At 43.5% G+C, this 18463-nt stretch overlaps 1 protein-coding gene across 4 annotated transcripts in view; it reads right to left on the reverse strand.

The window, feature by feature from the left end:
- The window catches only part of ANK3 (ankyrin 3), a 380097-nt gene that overhangs the window by 128094 nt on the left and 233540 nt on the right, over positions 1-18463 (reverse strand). For all 4 annotated transcript variants that reach the window (XM_019538622.1, XM_019538625.1, XM_019538623.1 and 1 more), the window contains exons 19-21: positions 5488-5586; positions 5297-5395; positions 4515-4610 (exon numbers count right to left, since the gene is read on the reverse strand). In XM_019538622.1, the coding sequence (XP_019394167.1) occupies positions 4515-4610; positions 5297-5395; positions 5488-5586 (294 nt within the window). The remainder of the gene's footprint in view (positions 1-4514; positions 4611-5296; positions 5396-5487; positions 5587-18463) is intronic.

Here is an 18463-nt window from a genome sequence, read left to right on the forward strand (position 1 = left end):
CACATCTTAGTGTCATCAGCAAATTTGAACAGGGTGCTTTTTACCCCCTCGTCCAAGTCACTGATGAAGATGTTGAACAGTGCGGGCCTGAGGATGGAGCTCTGTGGAACCCCACTGCCCACGTCCTTCCAGGCTGAAAATGACCCATCCACCACCACAATTGACTGTGTGGGTGTCGACACCACAGTCCCCTGGTTTCTTAATGAGAACAGACCCTGAAGTCTATTTCCTCTGCAGCTATTTTCCCATCCCTGTAATTTACCTGGGGTACATAGATGACATCTTCATTGTATGAACACATGGGAAAGAATCTCGAGAGAAATTTCACCAAAACTTTAACAACTTCTATCCTTCCATCAAACTAATTCTGGAATATTCCACCTAGCAAATTTATTTCTTAGCTATTACATTGAAGGCTTGCAATGGCCAGCCACATCATCACCACACTGTAGCAAAAACAAAATGACTGCCACAGCTACCTTCACCCTACCAGGTTTCATCCTATATACACCCAGATCCATCATCTATAGCCAAGCTCTATGTCATAACTCTTCTGCTGTCTACATCCCTATCCCAAAGAATGAATGAACACTTATCTAATATCAGCTTTAGAAAAACATATAGGCCTGCTTTAACCTCTCTGGATACACTGTTGCTAACCTCTCTGGATACACTGTTGCTGACCTAAGGATGTCAGCAAACATTTAAAATATGATTTGAACAGGAAACTGATGAACAAGAAATCATCCATAGACTGGATTCTGATAAATATGGTTTAAACAGGGGCTACAGATTCTTATCCCATTACCTGGGGCTAGGGACAGAAATTACACACAAACCAGTATAAGGGTGCCTATACAAATGCAGAGAGGCTGCTCTGATGCATTGTAATTACAATTCATTGAGTCTGCTGGAGCATGATAATTACTGTACTCCAGCAGACTCCAGCATCATGTGTATCAGGATCCCTGCACTGAAAAATGGCGGCAGGGGCACTTTAAACTAAAGCTGGTTCAACGAGCTTTAATTAAAGCACCCCCACTGCCATTTTTCAGTGTGGAGATAATTAATTAAAGCAGCCCACAGAGCCACTCTAATTAAAGCATCCTCCCCTCTCCCCCACCTCCCAGAGCACATCTACAAATGCCTGAAGTGAACGGAAACCAATGGTTTCGAAATGATGGAATCCAGATAAAGATAGACCTGGGTGGATGTAATATCAAATAGAATCACTTTAGGTTAGACCAGTCTATAGAACTTTTGTTCCAGATCCTCTCCCAACACAAGTTAGGTTGGCATCCTAGGATGTATTGTCCCTTGGCATCCTAGGATGTATTGTGGTGGTCTGCTAACCTTTTGTTGCAGGACAGGCTTGCCTGTACCCCAGCTCCTCTGCTCCAGCAAAGCCAGGTGGTAAGGGAGGGAACAGACTCCTGCTCCAGCCCCAGCCCTCGCTCCCACTCCCCTTCCAGCCAGGGTCTGCACAGTGGAAGGTCGGGGTGGGGGGCGGGGAAGCCTCTGAGGGGGAGAATTTCCCCCCCCGCCGCCTGGGTCTCCAGGCAGTGAACACTGCAACCCAGGCTCTGCCTCTTAGGGGGTGGCTGGAGAGGGGGACAGGATTGGGGCATTCATAAAGCCAAGATGCATGGAGGGAAAGCCCCTGCCCCACGGGCTTCCCGCCGTACAGACCCCAGCTTGGAGGCCCAGATGGGGGTCCGTTTTCTCCCCACCCATCCCCCAAGGCTGGCAAGAGCTTGCAGCTAGGGCATTCACTGCCCAGCAGAGGTGGGAGATGTGCAGGAGCATCCCCACCTTCTGGCCTTGGCCAGAGCAGGCAACTGCCTGCCTTGGTCAATGAAAGAGTGAATGTGAGTTCTGTTTGTTAATGGTCTACTCTAGGCAGTTTAGAAAAACTTGCATAGATTGGATAATTCTATCTCAGGCTTTTTGACTATCTGTACTTAGCCCAGGTTACCTTTTGTGACTTCTTTGTTCCTAGGGGTTTATTGTTTGCTTGTTTGCCTCTTTCAGCATTGCTTCCTCCACCTGACTTCCTCCCTCCCTTCTGCCTTTTGTATTTTAATTTCTCTCTCCTTATGTAGAACTCCTTTCACAGCACCTTCTTTCACAACATCTGATGAAGTAAGCTTCAGCCCAGGAAGCTTGTGCCACACACACAAAACTTTGGTTAATCTATAACGGGGTACTCAACCTTTTGGATACCAGTCCAGATGAGTATTATGGGGATGGTCCATGGGCTAAATCAAACTGCTTGCTGGGATTGGGCCCTACAACACCCTCACTTGCCAGGATTGCACCCTATGCCATTCTGCATGCCCTATGCCATTCTGCAGGGCCACAGCCCACAGGGTTCCCAACGGCCACGAAGAGCACCATGAGTCTCATAACGTGGTGCCAGGGCTAGTTCTAGTTTGCAGGCTGTGAGTTGAGCATACCTGGCCCATAAATGCAAATTTACCCTGCCTTCTATATGAATTCCTCTTGACAAATCTATCCAAGCTCTTATTTATCATCTTATCTACTAGGTGATACAAGGAACTCTCAAAGATAAGAGCCAATGGCTTTGCAGATACTTCAGCCAATTTCTTGAGTACTCAGGGATGAATCTCATCAGCAAGAATCCTGGTTTTCTCTAATAAAAAAATCTAATAAAAACTTCTCTGACAAAAAATAGCAAATTCTCTGATAAACCCCCCAAAATCCCTTTTTAAAATTAAAAGCCCCTTCAGGTCCCCTAACCCTGCTGGTGCCCCTCACTCACCCTCCAACAGCCCCCCAGCTCTGTTGGAGCCCATCACTTGCCTCCAAAACCCTCCTAACCTGCTGGTGCCCCTCACTGACTCCACAACAGCACTCTGCCCTATTCATGCCTCTTGCCTCTACCCACAGTCTCTGGAGGGAGCCCCCAGTTGCCAGGGCTATGGGGCCAGGGACCTAAGTCTTCAGCTCCCTGCTCCTGACAGCAGACAGCTGCAGCAGAAGCAGCATGGAGCCAGCTCTCCCACTGCTCTGCCTGCTTGGGTGAGGGTGGGGCCAGCTCCTGCTCCCCCAGCCCTGCTGCTGCCCCACCAGCCATGACCCACAACTCCCCAGCCCTGCCAGAGGGGCCCCCAACCCCTTGCCAGCCCCACTAACCTCAGGCTCCAGGAGTGAAGAGTGAAGCTGAGCTGAGCTGAGCAGAGCTGTGGCTGACTGTGAGCTTCAGGCCCTGCCCTTCCCCCTCTCCCTTCCCCTCCTGGCAACACTAGGGGGTTCCTGCCCTGCTTGCAAACAGCTCTTGCAGGTTGGAGCTCAACCATCCTGCAGCACTCTTTGCAAAAGCAGGGAATCTGTGGGTTTTTCTGGTAAAAGGAGAAATCCACATTTTCTCTGATAAAAAGGGGAAATCCATGGTTTTCTCTATTTTTTCCATGGGAAACAGAAGACGAGGATCCCTGCTCATCAGGTTCTGCTCATCTCAAAACATCTGCTTTATCTAAGTCATTCCTAACTTTTTTTCCCCTTGCTCTCAACTGAGTGCCTACTCCCTGGGCCTGATGACAATTGTGCTAGTTATCTGACAAGTGACCTTTTTTCCTGAAGTAAAAAGCATTAAACAATTGAGCTTTCTCCATATTGTCTATTTGATTACCTTCCCCTACCTTTTCAGTAATGGCCTTACACTTCTGTTGATCATTACCTTACTTCTAATATATCTCTAGACTGTTATTTTTTACTTTTTTGCCTCTTGATGTCTATATATCAACTTTGGCCTTTCCAGTTTTACCCCTATACATTCAAACAATACTATTCTACTTATCCTTAGTAACATTGACACGTTTTCAGGTTTTCTCAGATTTTACATATTTAAAACCTTTTTTAGGTTTTAAATATTGAAGAACTCATTCTTTAGTTAAGCAGGTCTCTGACAATATTTCCAATCCTTTCCCTACATTGTTTCTTTAAGGAAAAACTAACTCCTGGATTCCTTTTACCCTTCAACTTGTATCCCACAGTCACTTGCTTGCAATTCTTTGGAGTCTGTTATTCTCCTTTTCTGAAACCATTATCAAATGAAAGCACAGCATACTTCACTGGAGGTTTTCAGCCACTAGACAAAAGGGATTCTAAGATGGCTTCCCATATGTTTACAAAAACAAAAGTTTTTTCCTAGGAAATAACAGGGAAAGTTAGTTCACCTGTACCTTGATCTTCCAGTAGGATTAGGATAGGCAGAATAGTATTAAGGCTCTAGTTATTTACAGTGTCTACTTTCAGTTTGGTTGGTAATCTCTGAATTTTAATGCTATTTTTTCATACTTTTCATTACATTTTACTTTTTCATATTTGACTTGATACAACTGTACCTCTGAAAGTATGTAAGGTGACCCATAGAAATCAAGTTAGTAATCTCAATCTCAGATGTTTCCCTAAACAAAGCTGAATTCCATATGTTTGTGGAATTTGGATTAAGAAAGATCTTTAAATTCAATATTGAAATGTACTATACTTACAATCGTAGTCATAGTCTCTTCAGTCACCACCTTCAGCGTGTCAACAACTGAAATGTAGCCAAGCCGTTTAGCAATGGCAAGGGCAGTGTTCCCATTCTAAGAAGTTAAACATTTATATGAATGGATTAGTATGAGCAATGCTTGACTATAGAAACAAAAATAAGCTTGATAAAGATGTGTAACAAAAGTCAAAGAAAATGTTTATAATTCAATGAATAAAAACAGAAGGACATGTCCTTAAACAGAAGGACATGTATAATTGGGAGTTTAACAATTTACAGTGGTTAACAGACTTATTCCAGTACTGGCCCAGAATGACCTAGCTTGAGTTCAAGGTGGGCAGGTGGTAGGAGCTAGACTCCATCACTGGTACTTTTGACTGGCTGCAACCTGGCATAACCAAAGCCCCAGTTCCCTGGCTTCAGGATGGTCAAAGCCTTCCATCACCCAACACTGCTAAAGTTTTGGGCTGGACATAGCATGCAGACTGTAAGCTGCCAACAGCTGATTTACAGTGATGGCAAAAAGAACTACCCAAGGACCATATTCTTTCATGAATACATTTCAGCTATTTCCTATTTCAGGAAAATTTATGAAAATATGATATGGAGCATCATACCATATCTGAAAACAATGCTGTATTAATCTACTGCCATTTTTGTGCAATTTTCTATATTTCTATTGCTGGGAATAGAGTAGTGGCACTGCATTTTTTATGGAAGGGAAAATATTAACATGCTAAGAAATAAGCTGCCAACGATACATTTTTTCTTGCCTCTTACCACAGTGAGTTCATTGGGGGAAGCACCATGCTGGAGTAAGACATTAATGATATGGGTGTGTCCCTGTTGAGCTGCCTGGTGTAGGGGTGTATATCCATTCTGTCAAGGATGGAAAAAACAGAAGAGTTTACAGTGTTCAAAGGACTGGTAATGTTTACAAAATAAAGTGAAGACAAGAAAGACAACCTCACCTTCGTTTTGGCATTAACTTTAGCAAAATGTTGCAGAAGGAAATTAACAATCTTTATGTTCCCATAGTGGCAGCCAACATGTAGTGGAGTGTATCCCATCTGCAATGATTTGTAAAAAGGAGACATAAATTCATTTATAAGCAATTAGGAAATTAATTCTGTGAATTTTCTGATAATAAAATGAACACAAAACAGAAAAATCTTGTTGTTGTTGTTTGTCTGTTTTTTTAAATTTGGCCATATGGAATATCGTACTTAACAGGTTAGTGCTCAGACCTCTTTTTCGTATGTAGCCTGTCTGCAAAATTCTCCTTTCCCCTTTCCCATTGAAAAGGAATATATGATGGGAAATTACTTTGCATTATTGCAGCACCTAGCATATTTATTGCTGATTTAAGAGACATTCTGTTCATATTCATTAGGATTGTAAGATTTTGGGTACCTGGACTATCTTTGTATTACATGTTTGTACTTAATACAATGGATATATTATTCTTAATTGGAGCCTCCAGGCCAGTGGCTCTCAACACTTCTTTAGACTCAAGGCACCCTGGGAAAATGCCAGCTCTTACCTTTCATTTAATTTTTGGCTATGGAAAATAATAGAGCAATTCTTCTTTTCCAAAGAACTCAGAAAGTCCACTGCAGGTCAGAAAGTTATGGACATTGTGAATTCTTATTCGAAATCTCCAAGTTTATCTTATAAATCAAATGTACGTATTTATACACCTAACAGTTGTAATATTGTATGGCATCCTTAAATGGATTTTATGGTAGGCATCTCGTTGAGAATCACTGCTGTAGGCATGACAATAAAAATAAACAGTGATGATAATTTTCCTAAAGTAAAGTTTACTAAAATGATGGGTGTGTTTATTTTGTACTTACATAAAATGTATGTATTTGGTTAATTTGTAATAGGGCTGGAACTATTTGCTTCCCTGTGAAGATGTGGAACTTTTTTTTCCACAATCAGTAGAGACTGATAGTGCATGTGTTGTGTTATTCATGACTATAGAAAAGAGACACCCAATGCATGCTGGGAAAAATCTTTAATAATATCTAAAATATAATAGAATTGCAGGGGACAAGTTGAACAGTCGTTAGTGCTTGGTAGTCAGGGTCTGAGTATCAATCATATCGTTAGCAGGTATGGGCTTTTGAAAGACCTTAAATTTTATCCTGTCATTTCTGGGCACAGCTTCCTTTTGCTCATCTTAAAAAAGATACACAGATTTTCAAAAAATTGAAATGACACGTTAAAAACTTTTACAGATTCTTTAAATTAATGAAGTGAGAAATACCATCTAATTCAACCATGCAAAGAGCACCAAAACTGCTTCCTTCCACCTTTTATTCCTTTTCTGTATTCTACTTAAATGAGAACCTAGATCATTGCTCTGGAATGGTTTGCATTTCTTTGAGATCCTCTGAGTGTTAGAAATGATTAGATAATCCTTCCTAAAACAATTTTCTCTTTCTACCTTATCTGCTTGTATCAAGACAACATTGTCTCTTCTTCTTTAACAAACACACTTTCTTAATTCTATTCAAGTTGGAGCAGCCAGAAGGAGAGTTCAGAATAGGAGCACCTAAATATAACAGTTCTTTTCTTTTCTTTTTCTTTTTTTAGAGTCTGCAAACATTGACCCAGCTGCCCTCTGAATGACATTGCTAACCAGGAAAGGACTGTTATCTTTATTTTACAAATGGGTAAATCCAAGCAAAGTAGTTAAATAACTTGTTCAAAGACATCAGGAAAGCAATGCTAGCGTCAGGGCTGGGATTCAGGTGTATTCCTGATCTTGTGTTCAGACCACTGGGTAATGCCTCTTAAGAAGAAGAAGAATACAAATTTGAAGAGCTCAGTGTAGTTTTGTTCACATAAATTTATATCTAATTCGTAATATGCACATTTCATATAATATCAGCTAATGGCTATATATTAGAACATGGGTCAGAGATACTAGATGTAATATTTACCATGAAATATACTGTATTTATCAGTACGTTTTTACTTCAGACAATTAAACTTCATGCAACAAGTAAAGAAACTGGTAGTTTTCACAAGACATTTAATTCTTGCAAAACATGAATCTTTCTACTGAATCTCACTGAAATCAGTGGGAATCTTTCACTTGGATCTCAGTGAACTTTGGGCCATATTTTACATGCCTCCACACATACAGTCAGATACAGTTTGAGAAGCAGGAGTATTGCCTGGTTCAGAACTTTTATCATTGCGCATTAAAGATAATAGCCCCATCAATGGTCAGTGTTAGTACTCACTTCTCTAAATTATTACTACAGAACTAGCCTCATAGCCTACTGGAAAAGCCAAGGATGATGGTTGAACAGCAGGGCAAAGTTCAGATCCCAGCCTTGGCTCCCTGGGATTGGAAGCATTTTTAGGAGAAAAGCTGTAACAAACTACTTATTAATAACAATTCATTAAATGCACTGCCCTGTCCCCTATCCCTGTGTACATCAAAAGACAGTATAGACTAAAACACAAATAAACTATCAAAATATGAACTCAAAGGAATGCAACCCCCCACCCAGCTTAGCCTAAGGAAGAAGCTTACACTGTTCCTCATCCCAGGGTCACCAAACTCAGGATCTGCCAAAGTGGTTAGATCCAGAGCTGAGGGCTACTCACCAACAACTGTCCTTACCAGGCCCAAGACACACAATTCTGGGGAAGGTCAGGGACCACATCCCAACAGCTCTGTATACCACCTCTCTTTGAACTCATGTGTGAAGGTTTATGTCAGCTTTCTTCTCCCCAGCACATAACAACATTAGGTAGCTGTTAAAATCTTTATCTTTATTGAACTGTGGAATGCGCTTGTGTCATACTACTCCTATGTTTAGAATGGAAAATAAAACAAGTGCTGCTGTAAATTTATCTACAGCAAGCAGTAAATGCCAAGATTTTAAAAGATATTCACCTGACCTATTTATTGCACCTTTGTAAGCAGCCATAAGAGTAATTATCTACACTGCTTACTCCTCCCTGGCTCTTTTATTGCTCCTAACTAAGTCCACCATTTAAATTAGAGACCAGGTACAGTACTAGTTCTCAGTGCTTTACTTTTTTGCCTAGCTGAAGCATGTATAATATGAAAGAGGGGAGAATAGGTAAATATCGGAACTCCAAGGGTAAGTATAGGTACTCAAAAAGCTGAGACAAAATCGATCCAAGTTACATGGTTTTGTCTAAATGGTACAGTTTAGATTGGTGTGAACAGAACACACATTCGCTCTTTGTTGGAAGGACAAATCTTAGACTAGATTCTGCCATTTTTAAACAAGTCTATGTGCACTGAACCTCTGTTCTGTTACAGGTATAGACTGGCTTCTGATCACTTACACCAGTAATAGTGTAATGTCTGTACCTGGCCCAAATATTACCCACTTATTACCTTTTTAGTGTTCACTGCATCACAGTTCACTTGCTTTGAAGCCCAGAAATAAGGAATTAATACAAGCCCTTCTAGTGCTTCTTTTACAGGTGGGGGAAGGGAGATGGGTTCACTGCAGAGCGACCACAGAGAGGCAATCCATCTCTTCCCTCTGGGGTTCAGCCTTGGTGGCAATCTTAGTACCTGCTAGCCTAGAAGCAAAATTCCGAGCTCTGAGTTTGAACTCTGATTTGTGTGTGGCAGCACATTGCTGCCACTAGACTACTAGGTAGCCTGGAAGGTTTTGTCTTAAATCGTCAGTCCTTTGCAGTCATGTTGTGTCATGTTTTATTATGCACCGTGCAATGTAGCCAGCAAAGAAGGGATGTTATAACATAACACAGAAGGCAAATGAATATACCAGACATTTTATAGCAAAGTTTTCTTTCATTAGAAATAGGCTTCCATGGGAACAGTGAGCAACATTTGCTGTTAACTTATTGGATCAAAGCATAAAATAAAAAGTAATTGCTAAAATGCATTCTTAATCCCAAATGACAAAGAACACATCCTTAGCTTTCCAGGTACAATGCAAAAATAAATACCAAATTGCTTCCAATTCATAAAAGTTACACATCCTTCTTGGCTTATTATAGAAGGATATCCCATTAACATTTCTGAATTATGCCAACAGACTGTTGATGAGTAAACTTGATTTTTTTAAAACTTGTTTTGTTAATAATTTCTAAAAAAAATTTGTTAGCTTATTTTTGTTTGTTTGGGGTATTTTTTTTTTTTTTACTATAGCACTGGCTGAATGCAGAGTTTGGAGTTAAACCAGTATTTCATAGATGTCATAGACATACTTACTGGCATACATTTCCTCAGACTGAGAAGTAAATTTATTTAAAGTTTTTTTAATCTGGCTCTTACTCTCATCACTTTATGGAAGTCAATGTAAGAATGGACAACAATATAGAGAGTTGCTTCTGAAAAGTTATTAACAAAACATCAGGAATAAATGCCAAAAATAAACCCTGAAATATTGGGTTCTTCAGTTCTACATTAATATAGTGTAGAAACAGTATTCCCTTCTTCCTCCAGCTCTTAATTTTTAGTGAAACTACATGAAAAGTCTTATACAACATGAATGTCTACAGCTTCAGTAGACTCCATTTGCCTTGGTGATAACTGTACTGCTGAACAGCTTGAAATATTGCATCTCTCATTTCATGCTGACTCTTAAGCTGCTCTGGATTTTTTTCTGCTTATGTCAGATATTGAAGATACAGTGAAAGCTCAGAAATGAACAGACTATCACTGATCTCTTTGGTTTGTCTAGATACTGCTCAGGATTGTACTTTGATTCAGCAAAGCACATCAGTACATGTTTAACTCTGGGGGCACAATTAAGAGATCTGCTAAGCTGGGACCTAACAACATAAACTATCTTTCAAAGTCTTGTTATTTAGTTGGAAAACAGAAATTTCCAGGCAAGTAGTTGATTGATGATCAACCACACACCTAAAAATTCAGATAAGAGATAGATACTAGGGCTGTACAAAACGACTATGTTTCATTTCGGCATTCAGATTCGGCATTTCAGAGGGATAGTGATGATATCATCTGGGGGCTGTGCGGCTGTGCCAGGCTCTTTCTGCGGGGGGTGTGGGCCCCTGGATCTGTACGCGGGATGACAGCATGCTGCCGCTAGGGACTGGGCCCAGTGGCAGCAGCAGCCTGCTGTCATCCCGTACACAGATCTGGGGTCCCCCCCCCAGGAGGGCTTCAGGGCTGTGCCAGACTCCTCCCAGGGGGCGGAGGCCCGCAGATCTGCGTGTGAGATGAGAGCAGATTGCCGTCCCTCCCACCGAGCACTGGGACTGGAAGGGGCCTCCGGGTCAGATTGCCGACATTAGCCAGCAACAGATGTCAATCAGAGCAGTCTGTCCCACCCTGTCTTCCCCCTCCCTCTTTGAGGTTCTGTTTCCCTGCAAGCATTCTGAAACCTTCAAAACATCTGAAACATTTTGGATGGTTTTGTTTAGTTTTGGAGATGTTTTGGAGCCTTCCATTTTCCATCAAAACAGGCTGAGACACCTCCGAAATGAATCGGCTGCCAAAATTTTGCACAGCCCTAATAAAGACCGTACAACGAATATACATGGAAGGTAATTGTGACTGAGTATTTTACATGAAAACTAACTCCTTGCCATCATCCCACTATTTAAATTTTCTTTTTTCCCTTCTAAAATTACTTGCTAAAATTACAAGTAAAACTTTTTTTTTCCTTTTTGTGAAAATTAATTAATTCTTTTATATAGCCACAGAAGAGGTGTAATTTACATGCAGTGTTGTGCAAGTTTTGTCACATTTCCTGACCTCTGTCTTGACCTAAAAAAAGCACAGTTCAAAAGGGTCAGCACCTTTTGTTTATGTTCAGCACTGATGCCATTCTAAGACAGCAAAATCATACTCCATTTAATCAGTACAGCTTTCAGTACTAAAGAAAAAATGGTCAAGCCCCAAGCTCTGTAATTAAGGTCCTTGTCCTTATGTTAGTCATACATGTGCTTAAAACCAGGCACAAACCTAAACAGTATGCTGAATCAAGACCTAACGTATATAGGGAAGAAAAACTGCTTCTACTGGACAATACAAAAACTGCTGTTTTTGCTGTGGGAATCCTCTGCTGCCCTTTCTGAAAAGTGAGTTGCATTCCCCACTCAATTTGTGGCATCTGAAACATCTGGGAAGAATGAGAATCAAGTTGGGAGACAAAGGCCTGGTTTCCCTCACCACAATCTTACTCTATGGTGAGTCTATAAAATCTTGATGTATATTGGTAGCCATGAATTATACAGGTGCAATACTTTGCAAAAGACTCAGAGGCAGAAGGAAGAGAAAGGAAAGCAAGACTGAAATGGGGGTGCAAAATAAGCCTAAAGAAACACATTTGATTATTTAATTGTGACTACCATTAAAACAGCCCTTGTTCTGAAAACATGTGGCTTTCTTAGCACTCTACCATTTGTATTATCTTTTTCACTTTATTAAATACTTTCCCCCTATTGGTCAAATGGCTAACATGTAAACATGGGCAAGCTTAAAAAACAAAACAAATAACCCAGTTTTCAACTGATACCACTTCCTTGCACCAAACCACGTTTATTTATTCACAACAGCACTGAATGAGGTCAGCATAGCCGAGATTAGCCTCAGACAGCTTCTGCAGAACCAGAAGAGGGACCCCAGAGCACTGTCAACATGCAGTCTACAAAACTGGTGGCTGTTTCTCTTTTTCACATTTTCCTCCAAAATACAGTAAAAAAAGCAACGTGGTAGGGGGGAAATCATTGATATTTATGGTTGCACATGTGATCATTTAGCTTTAAGAGTATTTCTGAAAATGCTCATAGATTTAAAAAAAATTAAGGCAAGAACAAATTAAGTTATATAGTCTAATATCCTATGTAATATGTCAGAGATTTCCAGCACTAGTTCTAAATATTAAAAATATTATTTTTCCTTCCTGCACCTTTGAATCAGAAGATATCTTTCAGCCCAGTCCCCCTTTCCTTTTGACTCTTTATTTATGTGAGTACGGGTCTAAGTTGGGGGGCACACATGCATAAATAATAAATGCTCCAGTAATAACTGTAGCAGGGACTTGATGTTTGTGAAGTGCTGTGTAAGTTTTATAAAAATGATATAGAATATTCTGAGCAGGACAAACACAATAGTTTAATGGTGGATCTGCATACTAAGATATTAAGTAGGGTTACCATACACCTGGGTTTTCCCAGTCAGGTCCTCTTTTTGAGTCCTTTCATCTCCATTTGTGTGTTTTTTTAAAATATCAACAAATGTCTGGGATTTTATTCTGCCTCTGCTCTGCATCAAAGCTTTTCCAGTACTTCCTGGCTTATCCTAACAAGGAGCTGCTTGTGGCTGGGGGTAGTGGGGGAGGGCAATTGGAGGCAGGGGCATCATGTGCTCTGTGTGTATCGCTGGCATCTGCAGACAGTAAACCTGTGAGGGCAGGGGTTGGAGGGCCAGGTCTGGGGACTGTTGGGTGTGTGTGTGTATCTGTGTGTGTATGTGTCTTTGTGTCTCTGTGGATTGGTGTGTGAGGGAGGTGGGTGCCAGTTACGGGGCTGCAAAGAGTGGGGAGACTGGGGAGGTGCCTCCCCCTCCAGTGGGGGAAGGGGGTGGAGGGGGTTTTGGGGGGCATCAGGGAGCTGGGTGGGAAGCAGGGCTGGGGGGGCAGAGGGCTGTGGGTTGGGAGTGAGGGGCACTGGTCAGGCAGGGGGCAGGCAGAGGCTGTGAGTCAGGAGTGAAGGGCATTGGCAGGGTTGGGGGGACAAGGGACTGCAGGTCAGGAGTGAGGCACCAACAGGGCTGGCGGGGCTGTAGTTTGGGAGTGAAGGGTATCAGCAGGGATGGGTGCAGGGGCTGCAGTTTGGGAGCAAGGGGCATCAATGTGGTCTGGGGGGTGAGGTACTGTGAGTTGGGAGTGAGGGGCAACAGCAGAGCTGGGGGCTGTGGCTTGAGAATGAGGAATGAGGGGCAGGGCACAGGCATATCACTTCCTCCCCTCGCCCCCACAATCGTATTACCTCTCTGCCCCCGACAGGTGTCCTCTTTTATGAAACTGGAAATATGGTACCTTTATTAAGTATTCTCCCTCTACTGACACTAGTAGTAGGGTTACTCAGTTTTACAAGTTCATAATCTAAACCATAACTGATTAAGACCTGAGGACAACAGTAGATTAGTTATTTCAACATTGTGGGGGTTTTTTCACCATAGTAATTCAGGGCTCATTAGGTCTTTCATTACAAATATAGGCCAGGTACAAACATTTGATTCATAGCAGTATAAGTGATCAGAAACTGGTCTATACTCATAATAGGACAGAAGTTCAGCAAACAAAACTGGTCTATACTTGAAACAGAACAGACATTTGGCACACACAGACTGGTTTATAAATGGCAGAACCTGGTCTAAGATTGCCCCCTCTCACCGCCCTCCAAGGGTGAATGTGTGTTTTGTTACAGAGCTAAACTATGCGGCTTACAGAAAACCACCTAACTTAGAGCGATTCTGCCTCAGGCTTTTTAAATGTCTGTACCTAATCTTAGAGTTTAAGACAGCAGTTTCTCCAAAAGCTGTACTCCATATTAAAGTACACGGCACAGGGCAGCTGTGAGTGGTTTTCCGGCATGGGAGAGTGACGTCCTCCGATGACTTGAATCTGGCTGTCTACCCAGAGCTTGGCAAGTGAAAGTGCATGGTTCCCTTTAATGCAACAATCAAGAACCTAGTGGATGTACACCTGACACATGCCACTCAGATAAAATTCTGGAAGCAAAGTACATGGGAGTTTCTCTTAAGAAGATAGCTCCCCTGCAGTGGGGAATGATAATCAACATGAAAGAAAGAAAGGCAAGCAGTTTGAAGCATCATTACTAACCTTCAGTATTCATGATTTATAATTGCCTAGTGTGTAAAATGCTACTCTAAACAGCAATTCACTTGCTCAAACACATGGATAACATGAAGAAAGAGCATATAGTTTACTGAGATTTCTTTTGGGCAATGAGTCCCCACCTTAGGTAGCATATGGTATTTTCACTTCAATTAGGGGGTGCCCCCCACCCCAGGAGTACATTTGCAACAACATTTTAATTTACTAGTTGTGCTAATGTAACAAGAAGCTTATGAATAAATATATCCATTGTGTAGATGCCTAGAGACTTACTAATACTTTGAACATGTATTGGACAGTCAGAGGCAAAAGAAGTAAAGATTTAGTTAAGCAAAGGTGATGCCAAACATTCACTCTAGCTGGCTGACATTATTTACAGCATAGGATCATTTTCAGTACTTCAGGTTAAGAATTTCAGCTCCTTGCTAAAGTAGCTACTGAATGGAAACTAAGATCCCCTTGAGAGTGAACTTCTTAAACTGCTTCCTACTTTGAGATCAAATGAGCTTGAGAGATATGTAGACTTATTATTTGTAACACAAACTTGTTTTAGGTGCAAAGATGGAGTTTACTTCTTTCCTAAAATCAGCCATAAGCAACCTTTTCCAGCTGTAGGCCAGAATGACCCCAGCCAGGTTAGATGTGCATGAGTGCTAGGACCTGGCTGCTGATGCCATTTCTCTCTACAGAAGAGAGCACCTGTTTCTGCAGCACCTCCACCCCCAAGCAAACACTGCCGAAGCCCCCTGTTTGTAGGATGAGTCCAATTGTTTTGCAGACTGGATCCAGACCATGGACCACAGGTTGCCAGCCCCTGCCTTAAACCAAATCAAGACAGTAGGTTTGTACTGGCTGTAACATTGTGAGCTACTTGAGGTTACAGAAAGATCCAGAATCAGGTGAAATCCATACTGAAAAGGACAAAGCAAAAGAAATGGTGGAAGTAGTAACTAGGTCACACACCATTGCTTTTCAGTCACCTGGCACAGACCAGGTCAGACATTTGTAAACTATGCACCTTATTTACCACAAGCTCATGATAGACATTTCTTTCTCTTAAAAAAACAAACATATATAACTTATTTTGGATGCTCACCCCATGTGGCAGGCATGCTCTTGGCAGAATGCTATGTGAATGCTATAGTGTTTCAATAAATGAAGAACCCAAACAATTTTGATTAATTCCAGGCTTCCAGCCATAAAGAAGGTGCTGGTTCAGGCATTCTTCCTTTAACGACTAAGGCTTAACAGGCTTGTGTCAGGTGTGTTCCTGTATTGCCTCATCCTATTTCCAGACAGACAGATTCAGAACCCTTGTACCAGAGACAAATAGGAATTTTACTGTGTAACAGGGAACGCCTTCCTCTGTTACTAGGAAAGCCTGAGAGGGTAGGAAAGCTGGGGCCAGGAAGGGCAGCAAGAAGTAGCGGTCCATATGGACTGAGCCAAGGACTAAAAAGGCCAGACAGCTAATAAGGTAATTAACTGTACCTGGTCCCTGGGTGCGGAAGATTCAGTCACATAGCTAAAAGGAGGTTGGGCATGGAAATATAAGCCCAGTCTCTGACTATGCAAGGGGTGGCCCTGAATGTGGCAGGACAGATGGGCTCCTGGAAGCAGGCAGGCAAGCAAACCACCACCCACCCACCCACCCAGGGGAGCTGGGGTGAGATGGCTACAAGGGCGGTAGAGCCTGTGGGCAAAATTTACCCTAAGGAAAACTATTTTGTGAAGTAGTGGCTTGTGTTAATGTTCCATTTTGCACTTGATAACAAAGAACTGGCTTGTGGCTACAGAGGTGAAGTTTCTGACCATGCATGCAGTAGGGACAGGAGCTCTCAAGAGAGAGGTGCTGCAGGCCAGCAGACAACCAACCCACCCAGGGGAGCTGGGGTGAGATGGCTACAAGGGCGGTAGAGCCTGTGGGCAAAATTTACCCTAAGGAAAACTATTTTGTGAAGTAGCTGGCTTGTGTTAATGTTCCATTTTGCACTTGATAACAAAGAACTGGCTTGTGGCTACAGAGGTGAAGGAGGCCATGGACATGGGTGGCACTCCCCTGCAAAAGAAGCTAGCCCCAAGCCAGAAGAGCTAAGACTGATGGGGTGAAACTAGAACTCCAGGAGAGACTGCTACTGAGGCAGGGCCCTTACCTGGGAGCTGCAGTCTCAGACAGTAAACCAAGGCTGTCCAGCTGAAGTTCCCACAGGTGCTCAGAAGTCTGCAGGAACACTCTCTTAAAGGGGATGCACTTGGGGGACAGCGCAGGCCCCAGGTGGGGGGCTGGCCTAGCTGGACAGGCAAGACAACCAGCGAGGTTACCTCTGGCCCCAGGGACAGGCATACCTCTCCCAACAAGCAAGGTAACACAAAGTTGTGGCAGGTGAGAGACTGGAAGTGAGGTGGGGCCAGAAGGAGCCAGCAGGAAGGTTGGACCACAGGGTGGGACCAGATGCTGGGGTGGTGTACTCCCTTCACCTCCCCACCCCCACAAGGGTACCACAGCTCAGGCACCTGATGTAGTCTGTCCTTCTGGCATTGCTGTGTACAATGCATCACTTCATTGCCTTAAGCACCTACAGAATGTTCCACAACTCAAACCAGAGTTTTGCTTTTGTTTAACATAAGTTAATAGGTTGGTTTAGTAAGCAGGATTAGCCTCACAAAGATTAGCAACCCAGAGCTGCTACAACTGCTATTCTGGTCTTGTGTATAGCATGTGTGTTGCAGGGCACTGAAGTGCCTGCTCCTAAAGAAGGACAGGTGTGGGTTGCCGGGGCAACCACAGGGGTCAGCTGACCGGAAGGGGGCAGGGCCTGGCCTATATAAACAGCCTAGGCTGAGGCCAAGGAGGCAGTTCCCCTCTGGCAGCTGCAGAAGATGGAGCTCTGCGGGAGCAGGCCGAGGTGAGGAGCCTGATGGCCTGAGCAGCTGGTGGGTGAGGATACTAGGCGAGGAGCCCCTGGCAGGGATGGAAATGATGATTAACCAGAGGGCTTAGGGTTTACGTTTTGGGCCAGCAGGCTTGAGCTTGAGTTGGGGCCGAGCGGTGGATGGTTTTGTTTGTTGTTACACAGGAGGACTGGGTGAAGCTGTAGGGGTGGAAGAGGCCTCATGGGAGCTCCCCAGTAGTGGGGGGGTTCCTGGCACTGGAGAGTGGTGCTGCATTGTGGGGTGTCTCGAACCCAGCCCCAGTGTGGGCAGCATCGGGAGGATCCCAGTGTGAGTGCAGGTGGGAAGCCCCAGTGGGGCGCAAGACCCAGAAAAGGGGGTCTGGGGCCAGGTAAGGCTGAGGCTGCCTGAGCCCAATTGTGGGAAGCCCCAGTTGGGTGTAGGACCTGAGAAGGGAGTCTGGGGTTCAGGCATGGCTACGGCCACCTGAGCCCCGATTGCGGGCGTGAGCGCGGGCAAGGCCCCAGTGCGGGCGTGAGCGCGGGCAAGGCCCCAGGGAGGGCATATAGGAATAGAAGCCGCGGAGAGGGCGAGCGTACGGGTAGAAGCCCCGGAGGGGGTGAGCGTACGGGGAGAGGCCCTGGAGAGGGCCGCTAAGAGAAGACAATAGACTCAACAATGTCCGGTACAACTGAGAGGCTTGGAGCGTGGTATAAGGGGTGGTAGGAGCCACGCATAGCCCTGTGGCAGGAGTACACAGAATCGTCGGTAGACAGGGTACTGGCAGGAGTACGCCAAGGGGCACCATGCTCAAGGGGGTAAAAGGTAGCCTCCCTTAATACTTTTTGGCATCAAAGACGTGGCGGGCGAGAATGAAGGTGCATGGACACCCACTTGGCATGGTAGGGGGTGCCAGGAGAGATCACGGCCGCTCCTGGGACCCCGCCCCATGACAACGTGGGTTCTGTTATGACAAACTTGCTCCATTCTGTCTTCAAAATTAAGGCACTAGTGCCAATATAATCAGCAGCTACAACCCAAGCGTAATATACATATCTGCTCAATAAAGCTACTCTGAAAATTAGATGACTTAAAGCATTTCTAATATGAAAGCCACTATTTAAAGTAGTGATGTTGATGATTATGCTGTCAGCACTATAAAGCATCTGCGTGTAAAGACATGTACAGT

Source organism: Crocodylus porosus, unplaced genomic scaffold (assembly GCF_001723895.1).
Source record: "Crocodylus porosus isolate Cpor-Errol unplaced genomic scaffold, CroPor_comp1, whole genome shotgun sequence".
NCBI lineage: Eukaryota > Metazoa > Chordata > Crocodylia > Crocodylidae > Crocodylus > Crocodylus porosus.